The 24,161-nt window shown below is 33.9% G+C and overlaps 3 protein-coding genes across 6 annotated transcripts in view; 2 read left to right on the top strand and 1 right to left on the bottom strand.

The window, feature by feature from the left end:
- LOC128168630 (cysteine--tRNA ligase, cytoplasmic-like) overlaps positions 1 to 1,722 on the top strand; it is a 74,111-nt gene extending 72,389 nt beyond the window's left edge. For all 3 annotated transcript variants that reach the window (XM_052834789.1, XM_052834786.1, XM_052834797.1), the window contains 4 exons: positions 190 to 335; positions 770 to 817; positions 925 to 1,008; positions 1,214 to 1,722. In XM_052834789.1, coding sequence (XP_052690749.1) covers positions 190 to 335; positions 770 to 817; positions 925 to 1,008; positions 1,214 to 1,348 — 413 coding nt within the window. In that variant the 3' untranslated portion in view covers positions 1,349 to 1,722. The remainder of the gene's footprint in view (positions 1 to 189; positions 336 to 769; positions 818 to 924; positions 1,009 to 1,213) is intronic.
- Positions 1,723 to 4,293: 2,571 nt separating this feature from the next.
- On the top strand, positions 4,294 to 7,662 carry LOC128190034 (histone-lysine N-trimethyltransferase SMYD5-like). The gene is made up of 3 exons (XM_052861948.1): positions 4,294 to 4,970; positions 5,843 to 6,575; positions 6,744 to 7,662. Exons 1-3 carry the CDS (start codon positions 4,433 to 4,435, stop codon positions 7,405 to 7,407), a joined length of 1,935 nt encoding a protein of 644 aa, XP_052717908.1. The 5' UTR covers positions 4,294 to 4,432; the 3' UTR covers positions 7,408 to 7,662.
- Positions 7,663 to 8,361: 699 nt separating this feature from the next.
- Positions 8,362 to 15,717, bottom strand: LOC128190109 (DDB1- and CUL4-associated factor 7). Of its 2 annotated transcripts, none has more exons than XM_052862054.1 (10): positions 15,623 to 15,717; positions 15,249 to 15,374; positions 14,916 to 15,076; positions 14,586 to 14,687; positions 14,390 to 14,488; positions 13,969 to 14,082; positions 13,550 to 13,682; positions 12,895 to 13,046; positions 10,728 to 10,845; positions 8,362 to 10,241 (listed from the first exon to the last, which is right to left on the bottom strand). In XM_052862054.1, exons 3-10 carry the CDS (start codon positions 15,069 to 15,071, stop codon positions 10,069 to 10,071), a joined length of 1,047 nt encoding a protein of 348 aa, XP_052718014.1. In that variant the 5' UTR covers positions 15,072 to 15,076; positions 15,249 to 15,374; positions 15,623 to 15,717; the 3' UTR covers positions 8,362 to 10,068. The 2 variants fall into 2 exon arrangements, with proteins under 2 accessions (XP_052718014.1, XP_052718091.1); XM_052862131.1 differs by having other exon boundaries at positions 15,249 to 15,370; positions 15,623 to 15,715.
- Positions 15,718 to 24,161: the final 8,444 nt, after the last annotated feature.

Below are 24,161 nucleotides of genomic sequence, written 5' to 3'. Positions count from 1 at the left end.
TCCAAACTAGTACAAGGAAATCAACCACAGAGAACTCAGCTATTGACAAATAGTTTAGATCTGTTTCCATATTTTTGAGACAAAATCCAACACTATAATATTTTTTTCTTACAGATTGAAATTCAAAATTTATTTATTCGTCTCCTTTTTGTTTTTATTTGTTCTCATTGTGCCTCTTAATTTATGTAGCCACAGGAATCTTGAAACTCTGTGACGAGTTGAGAGATGATGTTTTACCCAATCTCGGGGTGCGACTTGAGGATGGGATCTCCCCTCCTACAATCAAACTTGTCGACAGAGATACTCTGCTGAAAGAACGGGAAGAAAAACTCAAGGTGCTGAATTCAATCTGTTTTTGGGAATAAACATTTATATTTAATAGTAACTGAATATTACTGGTTTGAATTTTGTGACTAATCAAAAAAAAGGTTAAAAAGTATAAAAAATTTGTGATAGATTAATATATTGTAGATTGCTAATCAAGCATGTGGAAATATTATCCGCATAAAATTGCAAGAATCAATTCTCATGGATTTTAAAATCTCACTTTTATTTTTCAGACAGTTTTTGATTATATAAAATAATAAATATAACAAAAAATTGGTGCTTGCGATTTAACATTCTTGCAATTTGATACAAAATAGTGGAAGCGCAGAATACAGTACTCGCATTAAATAAGGAATTTACAGGATTCAAATAATCCTTATCTGTATTCTATTCATAATAAAGATGTTTTGTTATTAAAATGAGTGTATGTTTCTTATTACAGAAAGAGGAGTTGAAGAGACTTGAAAAAGAGAAGAAGAAACAGGAAATGGTAAATGAATTACAAAAATTGTAACTGGTCAAACATATATAGCCCAGCTACTATTTTGTTTCTTTACAGCCGTATTCATATATATCTTCGTTCTGTTTTCTTATCAGGAAGCAAAGTTAGCTCAGGAGAAAATTCCACCGTGGGAGCTCTTCAAGAAAGAAACAGACAAATATTCTCAATTTGATGATAAGGTTGGCATAATTGTTATCACTGACCTTAAAGTGAAATTATTTCTGTCACTTTGTTACTTCTACTATTATTTAGTTACTTAAGTATTAAAAGGATTTTTTGCAAAGAACACATGTATTGCCAGAGTGATAAGTCTTTCACCTCATTAGTACGGTATAAATTATGTGAATTCTATGCTTAAAACTTCTTCCTTTGATATTTCCTCAGGGAATTCCCACACATGATGCAGATGGAAAAGAAATATCCAAAGGACAGATCAAGAAACTAACCAAGCTTTACGAGAAACAGGAAAAGAGTTACAACAAGCACATGGGGATAACCGGAAAGGAGGGTGGCTCGTAATTGCCCTGCCCCCAAGCCCCACCCTTATACTAGTGAAAGGACCTCATTATTTATTTGTTTCTAATCAATCAGTGTATACACTCAATCTTTATGTTTGTGTGTCAGATTTCATTGTGGTATCCATGTGTGAAACCAAAAACCATGTACCGGTATTATTATTAAGATTAACTTCGGAAGTTGTTGCCCTCAAAGACCAAGTTTTAATTGAATGCTCTTATGAAGAATTTCATTTGAGAACAAAATGCTTTAGAAGGTGATTAATGTGTTAAAGTTTATATGTAGATGAAAAATTGAAGACATAGTGAAATTAAAAAAGAATTGCAAGGAACAATTACAGCAATATATATAAGCTGATGCTGTATAGTCATTCTGATTTTTAAAAAAATGTCCTTTGTAAGATATTTTTCCTGTTTTGTATTGTAGCTAATTCTAACAGTCAATCATTGTTATTATTGTATTTGATATCAGTCTGTTGACATGTATGATAATTTAAGACACTGATATTAGTTTGAATTAAGAGATGGATGTGGTTTATGTGTTGTATGCTCATGCATGAACATATTTTTTTATTACTTCCTCTAAAACAAAATTTTCTGAGTACCGGTAGTCTCTTTTTACATGGTTAGGCATTTGACCTTAAAAACAAATATGTCATCAAACAGATTTGCATCAGACTGAGTATAAATTTTGTGAAATCTATGTATTTCTGCTGCAAAATAGTAGATGTCAAACATTTACTGTAGTGACTAAATGTTCATGAATGGAAATGCTTGTTAATATAATTAAACATGGTTTCAGGCATCAGTCATTAAAAGTATTACTGTGAAATTCAGTCTGGTTTTTTTTTTTTTTTAGATTTTCATAGATGAATTTGAATTAATTGTATATCAAACGAGTTGAAATTATACAAAAGGAGGCAAGACTGGAATCAGTCAAATATGTTTATTTCAACAAGAGTTTTACAATGAATGCTAGAATGCTTTCCAACGTTGCATCAATCTCTTCAGAGATTTCACGGTTCGATTCAATATTGGCTGACCTGAAATAACACAATTACGAAGAGAATGTCATCATTGCATGTTAGCACTGATAAAATGATATATCAGCAGCTGATTTATCATTTTATGTTCAGCTGACAACTGAATATAAATACCATTGATATTCATGTAATTAAATGGTAAGTATTAACCGTCTTTTCTACACCACTTGAAAGCTTAAAAAATAATACAACTTTGTGTAGCAGTGTCTTCCGTGCAATATTTCATTGAAAATGACTGTTAATAACACAATTTTTCATTTTTGAGTCACCTGAAAATTAAGCAGGGATACATCTCATCAACCAAGTATTTACATCTTCAATGAGAGAATTTTGATATATAACATCAGATTGAACAGAAATACTTGTACATTGGTGTGCACTTGGATAACATTTGGATTGATTTTCCATATGGTCTTGCAACAGAATTTGTTGATACATGTATCATAAATTCAATTTATTCGCAACAACAATTTATGTAGATGTAAAAAAGAAACCTCTAGTACAATTTTTTATTTTTTTTTTATGAAATAATCACAGCCAACGATATGCACATAAGTTTTAGTTACTGTTCCATTTTGTTGATTTGCTGATACTTGTTGACTACAAAGGATGTTGCACTTTGATTGGCAGCACATCCGCGTCACAGTCCGGCGGCGTATAGGGTTATCTCATCCTAGAAGCAGTCTATAGAGACATAATTCCAGTTGACTACTCCTTTTTCAAACATTCCGATCATTTATTTTTAATCATATGGTTTCTTCAATGTCGCCTGTTAGTGTAGTTTGACATATTAACAACGATGACGTTGAAATACACGTCCGAAGCGTGAATGCGTTCACGGTAAACTGATAGTTGAATGTCAATTAAATAGGTCACTAGATTTCTTTTACGTATTGCGTATTTTTTGTTGTTCCTAAAATCCACAGTAGCTTTTGTTTCGGGAGATGCTTACGTATATACTGATGTTCGTGATCACGGATGGGTTCAAGGTATTGTCCGAAACGAGAATTTGTCAGTTGAATTGTAATGAAAGTTTTGTGTGTATGAAGAAGTTGCACTAAGTCCTATTTCTTACCACAAATATAATAATTACAATGTTTATCTGAATATGATCAATTGGCCCGATTTACTGACACTTGTTCACTCCATAGAATAGTTTTATATCATACTATGGGGTAAACTAGTGCCTTTGTCCGATGAACCTCTAGTCCAGCCCCAACTTTCCTCGGTTCAGCTCTGGTCAAAATCTATATATAAAAAAGGTGAAAAAATATACAGATTCCCAGTATATTAATTAAACACAGTTAAACCCATGGTATTCAAATATGAATTGAAAACGTATCCCTTGAAACTTTGGTTTCAAAAAGCCACTTTAAGCTAATGCATTTATTGAATCTTACCTGAATAAAGAGAGGGGAAAAAGACGATGATTCCGATTGTGTAAAGGAGAGTTCCGCCTTCACACACCACACTCTTACAATTATGGTTTCATCACTGTAATTTTCTCAACATATGCATGAACCCAAACGCATGCTATAACTCACCATGGTCAGTTATCTGACCCCGAGCTCACATGCTGAGAACGTCATTGGACTCGTAAATACTTTTCTACTCAAACCCATTCCAAACACATGGTTTAATAATCATTTTCCATAGATTGTTTGTTCAAGTCGCCAAACAAGTAATTTTTCCATCTTTTGAATAGTTGCAATTTACATTAAATATTTCTATAAAATAAAAATGATAAATGCAAGTCCGACTGTATAGAAACTATAAGTCTACGTTATGGGGGGAGGGGGGGGGGATCCCGCTATCAGCCGTTAATGAGAATAAACCAAGAACAGATGATGTCAGTTATCACCAATGGAAACAATAGCAGAATTTTACAACCTTACGACCGCCTCAATGCATCTGGATCTGTTGGCGAAATACCACTACATGCAGACAGTCAGAACATGTGCCGAGGATCCACCGCGCCTTAGAGTACATTGTCATTTTTTTTTTTACTGAAGTATTAAAAATACCGTGTTGATTTATTTACAATTATGGAGGACGAATTACAAAAATGTATCATAAAAGCTAAAGAATTTGTGGATGCGCAAAATTTCCAAAAGGCATACGAGGTCTATGAGGAGGCTTTGATAAAATTTCCGGCGAATTCCGAGTTGAACGATGGACTCCGAAATATGCAGGAGAATGTACTCGAAAGGATTTCTCCAAAGCCCATGGTTTCTCCTACGTCGATCCACTATGGAGATCTACCAGGGGACAACGTCATTCTACGACACGAGGAGGGGAAAGTAAAACAATGGCTTGAAACAACGGATGAGAATAGCGACACAAACCAATCAAATTCTCAAGTGCACTCTGAAATGGGGCTAGAAGAAGCTCTAAACCTTTTCAAGAATGGCGAAATTCACAGAGGTAGACACGCCCTGCGTTCTTTCTGCAACTCTTCCGACCACGATGTCGACATTGTGATGAAATCGCTGTATGACATGACCTTGTACAAGGAATGCATTATTTACTTGTTTACAAGTCTGCACCCTAAGAAGAATTCGGTCTCTGTATGGATTCTAGGAGGTATGCTTTTTAGTCCACCCAAGTTTCAACTTTTCTGATCAAATTTTGTCCGTCCGTTTTTTTTTTAATATCAATTTTCAACTTCTTCCAACCTATTAAAACTTAAATGTTCCGAATCCACTTCCACTGTATAGCGGATTCGGAACATCTAATTTTAATTAAATCAAACTTCTTTCCCAGAATAACTGGGTCATCTTCAATCAACCCTGGTACAATGCAAACCTGCAAACGTGAAGCAAATTCAGTATTGTTCAAATAGAAGACCCCCCCCCCCCGTTTCCAATGCGGAGATATTAGGCATTACATATGAAAAATAATGCAAGTTCAAACCACGCTTTTGGGGTCAGAAAGAAACCATCAGGGTTCAAGTGTAATACAGAAATGCATAAATATCTTGTTTTAAAGAACGGAAAAGAAAGAACTCATTAAATTATTATGAAAGTAAGCAACGGTAATATATAGAAGTTTCATGTTTGTTATAGCCATGGTCAACGGGTGTTCAGAGTAAGCCAATGTCCCCCTCCCCACCCCAAACAAAACAAAAAGGAAGCTCGTGAAGATATGAAGGCTGTTTGTGAAATGAACAAACGAGCAAATTAGTGTTTTTAAGTTTAATCACGCCTTGATCATTTGGGATCATGTAGAGGTTACAATTTTGATGGTGGAGAAGTGTGAAAAAAAATAAATGGACTTCATGGGTCAAGTTAGATACTAGTATTGTTGCCTAGCTGAGCGATGTGGCCCATCGGTCTCTTAAAACTCATTGGCAAATCTTTCCTTTCTTTCAACATTCATTGAAAATATCATATTCTGTAATATACTGTTGCATCATTTTAATGCTAGTTTGATCAAAGAAAGTGTGTTCTTTGCAGCAAAAGCAGCGAAAGAGCTGTCTCTCCATGCCACTGCTGAGCACTGGATAAAGAAGGCATTACAATCAGATGACTTTAACAGTGATGACCAAGAAGAATTGATGCAGTTGTTTTTCAAAATCAGGACAGCACGGCTTTTTGATAACCTTCCATCAGAAGAAGGCATTGAGGTTAACTTGTCGGAGAAAGGTCGAAGTGTTCGGGCCTTGTGCAGCTATGAAAGCCAGTCAGTTATCTTTCAAGAAGGACCAGTTCTTATCTCCCAGGCTCTTGATTCAGGCTATGATGATATCCCGGCCTGCAGTCATTGCGCAAAATGCTTGGTTTCTGCTGAACAGTTCTTTGGTGGAAAGAGCCTTAAAGGCAACAAGACATTGAAGAACGCCGTGAATCAGTTCTGGACCAATCGAACACCACTGAGGTGTGAGCAATGCTCAATGGAACTATATTGTTCAGAGAAATGTAAGCTTGATTCCTGGAAGAAATATCATCGACTCATTTGTCCATCCCAAAACAAACACGCTGCCAAACTCTACGAGATTTGTACAGAGTTCAAAAAAGCTTCAGTTAAAAGTTCCGGAAAAGTTGAGGGATGGTGGTATGACAATTTCAGTCCAATCGTCTTGGCAAAACTATGGGCTTCCATCCTCTGTGATGCAAATTCTAAAGTAGAGAGCATCGAAGAAGTTGTCAGTGATGTACTAATTGCCATATCCAAAAGAAAGTTCGACAGGTAAAAGAAGCTTGGTTAATTTGATTTTTGATTTATTTGCAACCTGTGTTTCTACAACCAAACCACCTGCAACGTTGGCGTTCTGTTTTATAATTGTGTTAAAATTTCTTCATTTTTCCTCATATTAACAAGAAAATATTTTATCATGAATTGGTTGTTTATATTCAGTTTTCAGGTTTGCAGTCAGGGAGGGATAACAAAACGTATTCCCCAAATGTATGACCTCATGGTAAAGATTTTCACCAACAAGGACAAACGTAAACAGTACATAATTACCCCCGGGGAATTCAACTTCCGTTACAGCCAGGTCAGCAGAAGCATACAGGTGTTCTCTGATCCTAACCATCCATACTTTCTGTTCCGGAAACAAGTGGATAAAATACCAGAAATGCAACATTTGAAGAGGATTCTCCCAAACACAATACCAGAAGCAGTTTTTACTGGTATATTTCGCATACAGTCAAGCTTAAATCATTCCTGCGCCAACAACGTGGAAATCATATCTGGAGACGTAAACGAGGCTCCCGGTATACATGTGATTTCAAAAAGACCAATCAAAGAGGGGGATGAGTTGTTTACATCATTTGTGGATACGTCACTAAACCGCCAACAAAGACGCGGCTTCCTCTATCGTATGTACCATTTTTGGTGCGAATGCCCTCGCTGTATGTTTGAGGGAGATGATTCGGACACCTGCACTCAATGTCGGAAGGAAGCGGACGACGAGAAAGGGTTCCCATCCTGTGGGAGGTGTCACAAAGCCTGGTACTGCTCTAAGGCATGTCAAAAAGCCGCTTGGAAGAAAGGACATAAAGAGATATGCTTATATTGATAGCTAAATATTGAATTGTAAGAGAACCTGAAGTGAATCCTCATTTTCCTATTAAATTGCAGTTTAAAGCAAACATTTCTTTAGATGGTAAATTGTATTTTTGACAGCTTTTTCCCTTGTAACAAGAACGAGTGAGAGTTTACAGGGTGAAATGGCTGTGATTTAATATACCATGTATCTTGACAATAGTGTGTGCTTGATAAAATTCTTAAAATACGACAATAATTGATGGTGATGAAAATTGTCTGGGTTTCTTTGAAATTATGGGTAATGAAAGAGGACATGAGCCGCTCGATATACAAGTAAATATAGGAGATTGAGGACAATCCAAAAATGAAATCATGTATGGCATATCTTTTCTTTATTAGTATACCAGCTGAATATAGAGGTCCCAGGGATTCTGGCTAAACTATTATATGTCTAAAGATTAAAACAATTTAATGAGACACACATTTACAACAAACTAGTGTTTCGCTCATCTGAGCTTACGTGAGATTTCCTAGTCACCCGACGTTATAAGGAATTCCATCCATTCTACTGTATTCTGTCTACCCACCTCAAAATCTCTAAATCTTTGCTCTGGCTTATTGTATGTTTTCCAATTGTGATTATATAGTGGCAATTTCCGAAAGTGGTAAACATGTCAACTTCGTCGGAAACCCACGGTTAGTTACGCCCTTTCCCTATCTCCATCACCGGGTTATGGAGAGAGGGAGAAGGCGTAATTAACCGTCAATGAAACTGTTCTCTTGTCATCATATGATACAAATCTCTATTAATTGATAGGAAATACAAACCTTGTTAGTTCACTCTCTAGACAACAACCTATCTGACACAACTATATGTTACTTAGTACTACCTGGTATATACCATACACAAGTACCAGTATCAGTTTTAACTTTATAATCCCAAATCACCAGTCTGCAATTCTTTAATGAATGAATAGCCTATAAAAAAGGTTGTAATATCTAGAATTTATTTATTTATCATTTGATAATTACAGGAAAAGTGAAGCATGAGCTATGTACACAAATTTACATAAAATAATATTTTTGTCATGATCCAAGCCTGGTAAAAATGCATATCCCATATAGAAAATTGGTGATCATTTAGTCTCCACTTTTACAATTCTTACAATTATTACATGAACAAATGTTAAAACTTTGCATTCAGTTACAATATATGGATTCAAAAATTAAGAATGCCTTATTCTAGATTATACATGTGTATGAGAATTTCTTTCTTCATTTTCAAAATAATTAAAGGTATTTTTGCAAAAAACCATAACATTGTAGAATAATAGAGGTCTACCAAAATTCATGTGTTTACCAACAGTTTCATAATGCTGATACTGGGCAAAGGATTAGAGATCCTTTGTGATGTATGTAAATTTTCACACATTCAAAGCAGATTTCTTGCATGCAGTTTTACAGCCCTTATAAAGAGTTATTAATGTTTGGTGAGAATCAAACATTGTTAAAAAAAAAAATCTTCTACAAGAATGCAACTTCTTAAGTTAAATCACATATATAAAAACACAGTTTTTTAAAGACATGAAATTTGGATTAAATAAAGCATTAAATGAAATGTCAAAACTCATGCTATGACAATGTAAGCATTGCTAAAAACAGTACATCCCCTCAATTTCTTCTTATTCAATAAACAGTTAAAATGAATACTGTGGAATCATTTTTATTCAAGGGGGTCAATGTTCGTGGGCAGCCAAAATTTTCCTGGTTCATGGGGACGTAATTTCGTTGGTGGTATAATCATGATAATATTAATAAATATTAAATAAATGAATTTAATACGTTTATGGGGATGTTAATTTGTAGACAAGGGTTACCAATAAAATCCATGAACATTGGTCCCCATGAACAATGATGATTCCACAGTAGTAAAGAGATATAGAAGCTCATAAAGTTTTAGTTCATCCAATGCTTTACAGAGAAAAACTCATTATTAAAATTTGAATCTTTATGAAAAAAAAAACACATTCTTAAAAATTCAAGAAAAAGTATTAATTTTCATCAAAATTTTAGATAACACATCAGATATATAGTGGCAAAACCAAAAATGCAATAAATAAAATAAACTTATGATTATACCTGTATAAAAAAATGTACTTCATGCTTAATATGGTTAAGTACATATATGTAGTATCTTTTTTAAAAAAATCAAACATGCATAGTCGTTAATAGTTTAAAAAATTCCTTTTCAGAATAATTATCAAAAATTTTGCCATTAAACATGCACAACCTCTTGTAATGCATATGCTGTACAACTTTAAGTTTTTGATATTATGACAATGTCGATACCATAAATCAGGGTTTTTTTCATGATGATCTATGGTTTGTAACTTTTGTAATCATTCTATGCCAATTTTGCCATTTACCAAGCAATAATGACTTTTACATTGTTTCTGATTTACTGTTCATGGACATTATTTGTTCATAATCTTTGAACAAGAACACAATACAAAGACAACTACATGATCTTGAACAAACTACACGTAATTAAGACAGTTTATAAAATGTCTAATGCAAAACATCATCTTTAATTTTAATTCACCATCTTTTGATGCTGAGAAAATTAAATAAAGTATTTAACATGATCTCTATCCAATAAATAGCATGGGTGAGGGTGAGGGGTGAACTTTGTCTAGACACGTAAGATTTCGAGACAGTTGTTGTAACAAATGGCGATCCAGTCGGGTTGAGTGGATGACCACTGGATTTGGTTTATCTCCCCTGCTGCGGTGTAAGCTAGTATGGGGTCCTCGATGGCCCGTGGCATAGACTGGATGTCCCAGATCAGGGCCTGGTGGTCATCAGCTGGCCAAAGGTAAACAAACATATATATAAAAACCGCATATTGATATTCAAACAAGTTTTCGTTTTCATTTACAGTGAAATCGGTCAATGATCGTGGGTAGCCAAAATTTTCCTGGTTCGTCGGGACATAATTTCGTTGGTAGTATAATCAGGATAATTTAAATAGATATTAAACAAATGATTGTATATAGGTTTGTTGGGATGTAAATTCGTGGGCAAGGGTTACCCACAAAAGCCATGAACATTGGTCCCCCTTGAACAATGATGATTCCACAGTATCTAACAAAATTGGTATACAACGTCATAATATATATAAAATGGAACGTTCTATTATTAAAATGATAATGTTCTATAGGGCATGGCCTGGTTACACTAAGATAATTCCTTCCACACAATTTAAATTATATTTATTTAATGGTTATAGATTGAGTAAAATGAGACTTGAAAATCAGTCCATAATGACAGTACTGAGAATACTGACAGTACCTGCTGTACAGATGTGGCAGCTGGAGTGTGGGGCCCAAGCGATTCCATTCACACAGGCTCGGTGGTTGTTCAGGCGGGCCACAGGAGTACAGGGGACCCTCACGTCCAAGATAATGACCTAAAGAACAATCGGCTAAATACAATATCAAATAAGATATGACCCTCATCAATTTACTGTAATTCTTTGCTTCCTTTGTACAGATATAAATGCGAAGTTTTTTCATAATTTTCATTTTGATCCAAATGCCCACAACTTTGAAATATGACATCAAAAGGTTAACCTTTTCCTGTCATTTTTGCATTTTTAGCGTAAAATGGCATTTTTCAAGCAGATTTTCTGTCACAAAACATTGAGTGATTTCTTGAACAAACAAAATATTTCCATCAAAGATGTAGCTATCCAAGACTTATAAAAATTGACAAAAAGTTTGTTCTTGTTCAAAGCATTGCTCTATATTTCCCATTAAAAAAAAAACTACAAAAAATGTCAAATTTGACCGATTTTGATTGAATTACAAAAATAGCATCACTTCTGATGTCTTGTACTGCCAGTGAGTGCAAATTAATCAAAAAATAGGCGGAGAACATGTATAATATCAACTATTCTAATAAATAACATAACAATTTAACCTACCTGAAACACAATGGTATTTTAAAGCATATTTTGCAGATTCCCGTTTGTAAAATGACTGTTAAATCATAACTGAATGCATGGCAATTCCTCAATGACACTTATTTAAATTCGGTTATATCAATTAAGTTTAGACCAGTAATATTTATCAGTCATAGATAAAGAGTACAGTTCTAGGCCTCTGACCATTGGAGACACGACCAATCTGGCGGTCTTACTGACCCTGTGCCAACTCGTTGACTTTTTCTTGTTCTCATGTTTTATTTATGCCTCTGATTGTTTCTTTACATATTTTGTAAAGGAAATGTTATCAGTTGCATTAATGCTTACAATGCATAAATAACAATTGCATGCTTTAATTAACCAATTTTCATTTCATACCTTAAAGGTATATGTGGCGTATATTTTCATGCTAAGAAACATTTAATTGACTTATTTATTTACATATGTTATATAAAGATATATCTTCACAATTAATTATGCAGTTTATATCAATCGGGTTAAAAAGATATAGAAGTTAATAAATAATTTTTAAAATTATTGTGGAGTCGACAATAAATCTAACATTTGAATAAACCCCGCCTTAAATCGGTCACGTGATACCATGCTCCGTCTATCACAACAACAATGGTGACGACAGAAAGATAGGTATACCGTTAAGTTTGACAGTTTTGGCAATGAAAGGAAAAAAGAGACAGACTGACAAGGATAGGAACAAAGGAAAGATTGTCATTGGAGACCATGTAGTTTGAGGGAATAGGAATTAAAGCCGAATTCAACTTAATTCTTTATCATAAAGTTGTAGGCCAGGTTTTGCTAGTCAGGTTCGTATGTGCTCCATGTGTTCCATGTCTTTGCTTTATAAGTTATAAACCACAAATGGATTTTCGTTGAGAGGAATTTTTGAATTAAAAATAAAGAAACAGTCTCAGTACATGCATCCCTCAGGGAGACGGGGTATTCACTCATTTTACCGTGTCGTTGATGCTAAAATCGTGTTTCATCTTTATTAAACATAATTAGCAATTTATATCGTTCTACATAAATGAATAACGGTATAATAATACTTCAGGTATCATCTGATATAAGAATTATCTATCTTCAAGACATAAAAAAAACGTGATTCTAATTTGTAAACAAACTGTTCATCCATCGTGTTTTCAATACTAGGTTTTCCCGCACTCATGCGCAGTGGCGTTACAAATGGGGGATCACATTAATATTCATCAGACGTGTAGCAAAGTTTAGAGACAAAAAACTAAAGAAAGAACGTGTTTTACGGGCCGAGAGTTTGTGAAACGTCTAATTATAAGAAGCATGATGTATATTTTTACTCAAACTCATGTCAAAAATTTTACTCCAAATACGCCACATACATCTTTAAAACAATATAGAGTTTTGCTTAATATTCATTATTAAATTGATAATAATACTAGTAAATATTCTGGAAAACAAAAAAAAGATCAATGAGTTGGCCCACAGTCAGTTAGCATATGTGAGATTGGCCATAGTTTCTGACAACAAAAGCCTCTCTACCTCCATAGCATCCATAGCCATCGTAGCCAGGTAGTTGGGATCCTGCTTGTTCCAACAGAGTCGTAAGAGGGGGTGGTGCTGGGCGTCCTCGTAGATAATAGTGGAGTGTTCCAGATGACGGAGGTCAAACATACGGACAGAGCCATCAGCACCTGCGTCGTCACAAAAATCAGCATGATGAATCAACTATTCCAATATCATTGTCTTTTATCTTGCATGCTTTCATGTACATGTGTATCTGCTATATCATTTCATTAAACTGGTATCAGTGGTACTTAATTCTTAGGAAATAAAAAAAGACCTCATTATCATTAATAAAAATTGGTAATCAGTTTGATTCTAATTACTTTTATGCATACACATGTATGTACTAATGTATGTAAATTCATATTTTAAGATTAATTCTTTTCGTTGTCTAACTGACTGTCAAGTTACGTACCGACACTAGCAAACATATCTCTTCCACCCCCTGCCCGACTGTCAAGTTACATACAGACACTAGCAAACATATCTCTTCCACCCCCTGCCCGACTGTCAAGTTACATACCGACACTAGCAAAAATATCTCTTCCACCCCCTGCCCGACTGTCAAGTTACATACCGACACTAGCAAACATATCTCTTCCACCCCCTGCCCGACTGTCAAGTTACATACCGACACTAGCAAACATATCTCTTCCACCTCCTGCCCGACTGAAAGCAATGTCATACACCTCCTTGTCGTGTGCAATCAACTGAGTTTTCACATGACCAGAGACCACATTGACTCGACCGAGAACTTGTCCTGTCTGTAAAAGTATCAAATTAAACAAAATTCATGTATCATGTATGTTTTTCAAATGACTATTTTATTGAAACACTCATCAATGCCAAGATTTTGCAATTTTGAGCAAATGTAATACTTTATCCACTGATGAAATACTGTAGATTCCTAATTAAACATGAGGAATTAATTTCCCTACAAAATCACGAGAGGCAACCTTTGCAACATTTAAAATCTAGCTTTTATTTTTCAGGCAGTTTTGAACGATAGGAAATTAAGACAAAAAATATATTTAAAGGCAATACACCTACCTCCAGACCCCATATTGTACATGTTGTATCGATGCTGGACGTTCCTAGCAGGTTAGGGTCCACTTCATTCCAATCAAATGAAGTCAGTGGAGCACAAAAATCTGAATTCTTATTCTATTTAAAATAAAACAATACATAACTAGTACCTTTTAGATTTCCGATATGAAATTTAACATACACAATAACTATCTCTTTACTATATGCTCTGATAGTTACATGTTAGTGACTACATATATATAATCATAATTTTGCTACATGTTCTTTAAAAAACTATTATTTTTCTTTTGTTTATGGCATTTTAAGAACTTTTTCATTGTTACATGACAAAATATGGGAAGTTAGTGTCGTTGGTGCAACAAATCTTAACAAAAAATGTTTAATTTCTTCCCTGAAATGCTTTCTTTGATTGACCTGGACTTACATTGTTCAGGAGACACTCGAGGCGAGATTCATTTTCACTGACCCTCCAAACCCGCAGGTAATCCCCACTGGTGGCCAGCAAATCGGGATAGCCTCCCTTCTGTATAGATAAAAAAAATGTAATCTCCATCACAACTAGACAGTTCAATGAAAAAGGAAATAATGGAGAAGAATTAATATCAATATAAAATACTCACAGCATCAGGGATCCACATTATTTTTGTTGTTGGGTATGGATGATCGAATGTGCTCTTTGAGGTAAACTCTGATGTTTCTTCATCAAGGGAAACAATTTGTACCTTTAAAAAAAGTTAATTAATCAGGATTTTACAATACATGTATCTACATTTACAGAAAATTCTTTACTTATTTATTCAATGCTGTGTACAATTTTAGCAATCACCCAATGCACTATTTTCAGAAAAATTCAATTCATAATTTTATGCCCATTTTTGTAACTCTCACTGTTGAAGAGTATGGTTCTATCTTATATTTTTTCAATGTACTATCAAGCTTTGATTAATTACTTTATTATTGTACTCCTCCACAAAGCTTCCTAAAGCCAAACGGAATCTTTTGTCTGGGCGTATACTCCAGTTCATGCTGTAAACCGTCCATGGTGCCTCGTACTTGTAAATTTCCTTCCGCTTCCCTTGGCCACCTGGACCAGGTAGAGCACACATGGTGCCTAGAAATATGTCAAATATCAAAAGTGTAAGAATACATATACTTTATAACCAGACAATACTAAATGCTTTAAAATTTCCTATCTAATGCAATTAGAATAAGCTGAAGCTTCATTATTTGACAAAATAATTTTATGTGAATAATATAAAAACCAATGTAACTGACAGCCTTACCTTTATTTGTCTTCCACAGTTAAATGGGGCTCTGTGGATTATGATTATATGACGCGGGTTGAGTTCTCAACATGAAATCATCGGGAAATTGAATGGTTAACACCTCTTCGAATTCAGTCTTACTGCCTTCAAAGAAAGTAATGGCTCTTATTAAATGTACGAAAAATCTGTCAAAAATTTGACTCAAATGCAATAGAAAGTCGGTTCAAGTGGAAGCTTTCATTTGTTGATTTGATCACAGGTCAACTTTAAAGCTTGATTTCAATTAATCATGCTACTGCTCATAGAAACAAAGCGTGTATTCTTATTAACGACATAGAAGTACCAATGACGTGTGTATATTTGTGTGATTCTGATTCAAGTAGGATACTCACCGAAAAAAAGAAATTAATGTGCTTTAATAATTATTTCCAAACAAAATCGAAAAGGAGTTTTGACATGTCGTTCTTTATCACATTCGCGTATGCCGGGTCTTACTAATTGACGAAAAAAAAAAGATGATTGAGAGTTGGCTCCCTTCCGTCAAAACGAGTTGAGGCATCCACCATATTCTATTGTGATTTAGGATAATAATGTATGTCGATAACATGCGCTTGTTGTTTTAATTTTAATTAAATCGGAAAAATAGGAGCTTCGAATATCATAACAAAACAAACAAACAAAGAAAAACCTTTTGCATGTCTTGTTCTTGTACGTCTCATATTTGTCTGCTTTGAGTCCAAATTGAGATTAATCATTCATACAAAAACAGAAAACATTAATTATCCACGAATTGCTAGGCTATATATATATTTTTTCTGCGATCATATCCTCATGAAACACCAAAAGAAAGCAATGAATACAAATAATGATTTTTCGCTCTATTTTTTTTTTAGGAATTTTAAGTTTACTTAAAATGCTTTATATATATATATATATTGATTTTACAATTTTTCGCACTACGAGTTATTGTGTATTATCAAGAAGAAGAGAGTGCTCTATTTGGTCACGTAATGTTGGTGTCATCATTTGACCAATGAAATTAAACGCGGGAATTCTAGCGATTCTCTTTGTTTAAAAAGATGCGCTAATTCACTTTCTTTCAGGACGCCGCACGGGTAACACCTTTGAATACTGATTCTGTTCCTTCGGACCATTTCTTTACAAATATATAAGAAAGTTACCAATAAAAAACCCCAGATGTCTTTGGAAAGTATATGTTTCTATTTCCAAGTACAAAGTTTCACATATTCTTGTGTAACACTCAGTGCAAAACGTGTTGGATAAAAAAATGTAAAATCATTATAGTGTTTTTTTTTTAAATGGAATTCCAAATGCTTGGTGTATTGATATGTCATGTATGCAATTTTCAATGCATTTCAAGAAGTAAATTAAAATAGCACTTTTAAAACCAATACAAAAAAATTGGGGGGGGGGGGTGCATTTGGGATATGTGCACTTCCTTTATCATGTTTATATCATTTTGCTTGAATATACTAATTCTCTTAAGCGACATCAAATAAAATGACTGTATAGTATAATGATTTCTTCATATAAATATACCCTTCAAAAATATTACCTGAACCGTTTTTATTTATTTTTTGATACTAATTTATATATTTTTGGCTATCAAGTTGAAATTTTTAAAATGTTATGAAAGTTATTTTCTTTTATAACCACTTTGATATATTTTGATAACGTATCCTTATAGAGTATATATACATGTATATTCAGAATGTTCAAATCATTTCAGGACTGCGTTATACAGATTAATTCGAAATTGCGACTTTGCTCAATTAGGGTCAATCATGCTACACGAATAACTATCAGGTATACCTATTTATATAACTTATATTATAACCAGTAGAATATACTTATAGAGACTGAAATAGTGAAAATCAATTTTTGTAAATTATTTGCTAAACACCCTATACATACGTGTCTCGAGTTAACACGTGCTTTGTATCGCGTGTTCACAGTTGTACGCTTCTATTTTGATTATTAATTTCTTTAATTCTTTTATTTTCAACTACTTGGCAAAAGGTTATATGGTGCTTACGTGATTTTTAGCACATGGAGTGCTTCAGTTTACGCAGATGTAAATTAGTTTTGATCTCTTATTGAAACTCTCCCGTATCCCCATGGGTCAGGCTTCGACAAACTTGAATCTACTACCTGTATGAAAGTGCTTGTATACTTTAGAATTTTAATAACTTTCTCTTTTAATATTCTTAAGAAATCTGATTTCGATCTTACAGCCATTGACATAGCTGAATAACACGATCTAATTAATAAAAATCCGCCTTCAAACCCATTATATCTAGCAGTGTTCATTTCACAAAGTGATACCAATTCCTCATAAACTAGTACCTATGTTATAATAAAGTAGTTTTTAATTCTATAAAGGTATATTTCATGATGGAACCTGTGGCTACAATAAAAACACAGTCTGCAGACTGCACCGACTGACGTCATACTTCCAAATAGTAAGACTTCCGTCAATCCAAAACATCAGCTTACTCCGCATATCGACATGCATTTTACATTTTCACTAACTTTATATAGATGTCTTCTTGTTCATTTTTACATACAAGCTATAAATGTAGCAATCATTGCATGAAAAGATTACACATACTCCCATGTATACTTTCAAGAAATACATCTCCATGTAAAAGTTATATCTTCTGTAAGTTCCCAACTCTACTCCCAGGGGCCATAATCTTTAAGGAAAAAACGTTAATCTATAATCACCAGCTTCATAAGGACGCTTCCCTTAAATGTGACTAATAATACTAAGTAGTCTTAATTTTTTTTCGTGAACATTTTTTGAAAATATTTTTTTTCTATATATCTTATGGAAAATTATGATCCTCTTTTAACGTAGATGACCCGACCTTATTTGAAATTTATGATAAAAAAAACCCACAACAATATTGAATCTACATGGACAAGTCTTGTGGATGCTTCCCTAGAAGTATGACATGTTCTTTGGACGATTTTAATATCCATTATGTTTTATTTAACGCAATGTAAAAGTTTGATCCCTTGTTGTAGCCTCTTCTGTCCATGAGTTTCATAAATTGAACAAAGATTAATCTTCACTGTATACAAATAATATACTTATACCTTACATCATTCTTAACGCAGGAGTTCTAGAGAAGAATTCTTTTTTTAACAAATCACAAAATCTGTTAAATCAGCCCTTGAGAGATGCCTTGGCACTTCATTTAATGAAACTTGCATCCACTATACCAAAGGATGCACTGTGTCCATTTTGGAAAAATTGCCTTATTGGTTTTTAAGACAATACTGAAAAGTTTACGACTCGACGAAAAAACGACGACAGATAACGGAAAAGCTTTGGATCAGGTGAGCTAATAAAAACAAACTGCAACCGGCACAGTACTCACTACTGTCTTATATGAAAATGATAGACCAAACCTTTTTGATTCAATGTAAACACAAAACATTTTCAATTCCATAACAACAAGAAATAAATGAAACAGAATACAATCAAAGTTGAGAGTCTAGTGAAATGTAACTCTTGATCCTATTGCATAGGTAACAAAACGAAGGTTTGGTTTGGGGTTGGTTGACATATTGATAGAACATCTCTCATCATAATTAACCACATTTGTCTTTTGTAGAGGTTAGTTCTACTTTCGTCAATGTTAAGGTCATTACAGGTTATTTTTACTCCGAGGTACGCGACCTTTGTGGTATCAAGGTCGTTACCATGTAACTCAATGTGTCCAGTAACATTATATAAGTTTCCAAAATGTTGACTATATTTGATATATTTGTGATGAATAATCATTAAAAATAAATTCCTTCAATATATTCACTGAATATGTTTCTGTTCAAATCCAGAATAATTTGCAAAGCAATCCTCTGGACATCGATGTCAGTGCTTTATTCAGTGAAAATCTGCGTCATGGAACAAGTCGCCCGTATTCGATCCATCACTGGAAAAGCTATTCTTACATAATAATTCAGACGTAAGCAAATCGTTCGATACGTTTGTAAGTTCGACGTATGATTTGGATGTTGAGGCAATTTCGTCTGATGATGTTGACGGCTGGGATTCATCTTCATCGCATTTCCCGCCATGAGCCTCGTTTTCGGATTGCGTCTGCTGCTGCATTCGTTTTTCTCTTTGTCGTTCATTTTTCCACCATATCTTGAGTTTAGCAACAGTCACGTTCGGTCTCTCTTGTCTCACGTGACCTTTATTCAGTTCAGCTGCAAAAAACTTCAATTTTTCATCAGAAGGAGTCTTGCATGAATGGAACCATTTCCTCATTTGCGGAATTTCATGTTGGGGGTGAAATGTCAATCTTGAATCCTTGGGTATCCCAAAATTTTCACCACGAATCTCTGAAAGTAAAAGGGAACATTCAAAATCATATGAAAACCAGCTTCTGGTGGCGTACAATTCCTGCCCCTTTAGCCGAATTCAATTATCGATAATAAATAAGGAGGGGATACTTGATAGAACGTATAATAGGAGATACAATCAAATCCGAATGAATTAAATCATTAAGAATTTCATATAATATAAATTCCCTCCGAGTTAACGGACTCTGCTGTAACTCACGTATCCTTACTTTTGAACTGTTATTCACAAATCATCGAGCGAAACTCTTAACGTCTTAAGAACAAATTTTACTCATGATATTGAAATTTTCTAAACACAGAATGTATTTATAAAATGAATTATTGTTGATACATGTACATTTTCTCATGTTGTGCAAAATGCCATAAGATGTACATCTTAAGCACATAAAGAATATAATATAATTGCTAGTATTTATGAGAACAAGAAATATTCAGGCGAGTTGACCCACGGTCAGTAAGTTATGCGAAACTGTCGGCGAGTTTCGGACGATGGATTCATTTAAAAAACAACAATACATGAATATTGGTATAGAGTGTACATGCGTGAAGTCATACCTTTCATCGAATGGTATTGTTTATACCAAACACCGAACTCCTTACATTTATCGGCACTGACCTTGCTTGTGTATTTCCAGTTGGCAATATTGGAGATCGCAGACTGAAAAAGAGGCCACGGATTTGTAAAAAGGATATGATTGTTACGCGGCTCGTCGTAGACATTTCATTTAAACTGAACAATCGTACGTGTTGCTTATATAAGGGTTAAAATTTATAATTAATAAATTTACGTGATAAGTTCCCAAAGCCTCCTGAGAACGGATACAGCACAAATAACCTTTTCAGAGGAATATTGTTTATTAACGCTGTATGATCCCAACAATAAATTATTTGTTCACAAATTGATTTTAGAGCTACAACCCGGTGGCCTTTCGACACATCCACCGTTGATATATCTTGTAAACAATTTTCATAAACTTGAAATCGAAATGAAAAGCTCTATTTCTAATCTAAATGGAACGTGATTGAAAACAGTCTTATCATGCGGACTATCAAAATTCACAAGGCTGGTTGGAAAACAACTGTGATTTTTGATGATGACGATTGCAAAGTACATGAAGCGCTTACCTGAGTAAGAGGACACAATTTGGCAAGAGTTGACTGGCTCATTTCCTTTAGTAGAGCAAGCACGGCACACCTCACGGTCTGGTCGGTCCATTTCTCGGGAGAAATCAGCCCAGGTGAGCTAAAACACAACAAAACATTCAATGACCGGACACCTGACTGCTTGGAAGTTTGACCTTAAATGACTAACGCGTCCATGACAACACCTTCCCATTGTGTAATCATTGAAATATATTCTAGTATATAGAGTAGACTACCACTTGTTGAGATTGGGGCTAAAATTAATTATTTTAATCAAAGACATAACTTAAAACATATACTTCGGTAGAGATGTTGACCTCTGTCAATTGAATACTTTGTTTGGGTTGGTGGTGGTGGTGGGGGGGGGGGGGGGGTGGTGGTGGTGGTGCTGATTTTGTGCAGTTAAAACGTCTGTTGAATGTATAAAATTTAAGGCGCTCTTTCCGAGACCCGCCGGAACGACTATAGGGAAGGTACGGTTGTTCAAGTTTTGTTTGTCTATCTCTTTTAATACACCACAAATACACCACACATTAATTATATGTGTTGTTGATCTCTGGAGCTAGGCTGCAGCTGGATGACATTAAGCAGAATCACAAATAAAATATTTTACGGTACATTTGAAGAACTTTTATTCATACAAGTGACACGATGCTTCAAAATAAATTAATCGGAATGAACATACATGTACACTTCCAAATAATATCAACTGAAACTTCACTTTTGCCGTTGGTTATGACGTTTTTAAAAAATTTAATATATATTTTCTGAATGAATTTCCGAGTCCAAATATTTTTTAGGCAACGACAGATTCATGTTGCTGCATAATGCTTACATGCCTTCAAATAGCAAACAAAGAATGGTATGGTTCCTCTAAATTGTCGTTAAACCTAATACTAAATTTCGCATTTTAGAATCACTTCTTCTTAATTTTAACCTTGTTTCCATATAGCAACAGGTCTCATTTACAATGTTTTAAAAAACACTATATACATTTATTACTTTGATTTTATGTTAACTTCGGTAAACAAAACAAAAAATCAACAGGCCCCCGGGCCACATCGCTCACCTGAACAACAATAATACATTAAAACAATAAATGTAAACAGAAGCCTTCACTTTTGGATATCATTTCCTAATATGTATACGAATCATCAACTGGCCAATCTTATCAGTCAAGGCCTCCATGTATGAAAGATAACAAATTAAGAAATTTAAGTACAAATAATTATAAAAAGTGAAAGAAGGTCACTGTGACCTTGAATTGAGGGTATGAAGATATGAGGATGCTTACATAGTAACATTTATAAACGTATCATTGTAGTTCTCCAGGAAAAGAATCTAAACATTTTTTCCTATATATATATCTATGTTAAATTTTGAACCCTTCTTGTGGCCCCAAATTTGGTATGGGTTTGGGTTATGGTTTGAACAATTTACAACCTATGCCATTGGAGGATTCCTGCATAGAAATCTCACAAAGAACTATACACAGGTACATGTTATGAGCCTAACATGACCCCCTAAAATGAACATCATCAAATTACTGTAATAATTTTTTGCTTCCTATGTACAAATAAGCATGTGAATTTTTTTTTCTTCATAATTCTTATTTTAATCCAAATGCATGTGATTTTGAATATGACATCAAAAAGTTCACCAATTTTCTACCTTTTTTTTGCATTTTTAGCATAAAAAGATTTGTTTTCAAGCAGTGTTTCTATCAGAAAACATTGAGCAATTGCTTAAACAAAATATTTTGATCAAAGATGTATTTCACCAAGACTTGACAAATACTTTGTTCTTGTTCAAAGCTTCGCTCAATATTTTTTATTAAAAAAATGCAAATAAAAGTTAATTTTTGACTGATTTTGATTGAATTACAATGGTAGCTTCACTTCTGATGTCATATACTGCCATTGGGTACAAATAAATTAACTGGTGAAAACATGTATAATATAATCAATTCTAAATATAACAACAATTTAATGTACCTGAAACACTTTAAAAATAGCAAATTATGGGGGCCAAATGCCTGAGAAGAAGATCTTTAAAGATTTTCCCTACCGGTATATATTTCTATGAAAAACAATGAACTCTTCTTGGGGCCCCCAAATGGTCCCGGGTTAAGGTCTGAATAATTTACAATTTATACTATCTGAGAATGCCTGCATAGTAATCTCACAGTTTGTGGTATTAATGTTTTTAAAAAGAAGATTTTTGATAACTTTCCCCATATATTCCCTATGTTCTTTGTTAAACTTTGAATTCCTCTTCCGGTACGAGGGTCACGGTTTTAACAACTTCAAATATATACTACTGTGGTTTCATCAATATTTGTTGAAGACCAATTTTCATGGATTTCATTGTAAAGTTGATCCATGAAATTAAATATTCATTGAAGTGCATTGCAAATACCATATTGTGTAGATAGGATCATTGCCGACAAATTTACATATCCTTGATTTTCACTTAATCCACGAAAACTGATACCCTTCAATATAAATGAAACCACAGTATATTAGGATGCTTGCTTAGTAATCTTACACATTGTGTCATTGTAGTTCGATCTTGAAAAGAATTTTAAACATTATCCCTATTTAATTCTATGTTGAACTTTGTCTTTTATTTTTAACAATTTAAAACCCCCTTTACATAAATATACTTTGCACTATTTCTAGGGAAGTAAAAATGTGTAAAAGTTTATAGACAGATAGATAGACAGACAAATGGATGGACCCTGAACAACAGGTGATCAGAAAAGCTCACTTGAACCTTCTGTTCAGTTGAGCCTAAAAAAATAAAGTTTTAAAAAATCATTATTGGTTTCCATGGTAACATTTTTTACATTTTAAACTTAGTTTGAAATTTGACCACATAGTTAAATTTATATTTTATTAAAAAAACTTACATAAGCAGCGATTATTTCCTCTACAGTAAAATACTGTTAAAGCTAACAAGCTTATAATGAATTGAATCATTTTGTCAGGTAGTTCAATATTTTTAGCTGTTTATGCGGAATTTTTCTCCATATGATTGATTCATGTTTATCTACCACTGAAGTTACAAGTAGCTACATTCCAATTAAGGTAAAAAACCATTCAGTTGTTTCAACCAAGTTAAAAATATTAAAAACTTAACTTAAATAAGGGTTAACATTCATAAAAAACTTATTCAAGAGAGAGTGAGCAAAATATGAGTTTAAGGGTCCTTGGCACCCCATTTCTTTTACTTCTTATGACAGTATATACATGTAGTGATTTCAACCCATTTTGAAACTGTTTATATCAATTTGGTTGTGGAACTCTGTAGTGCAATTGGTATAGCTATAGGCAACTGACCCACAGGTCCCGAGTTAGAATACAGCAGGGCTTTTGTTTTATATCTACCACC

The sequence above is a fragment of the Crassostrea angulata genome, chromosome 1 (genome assembly GCF_025612915.1).
Source record: "Crassostrea angulata isolate pt1a10 chromosome 1, ASM2561291v2, whole genome shotgun sequence".
Classification (NCBI taxonomy): Eukaryota; Metazoa; Mollusca; class Bivalvia; order Ostreida; family Ostreidae; genus Magallana; species Magallana angulata.
Note: the sequence above shows the minus strand (reverse complement) of the source record. Positions and strands in the feature narration are given on the sequence as shown.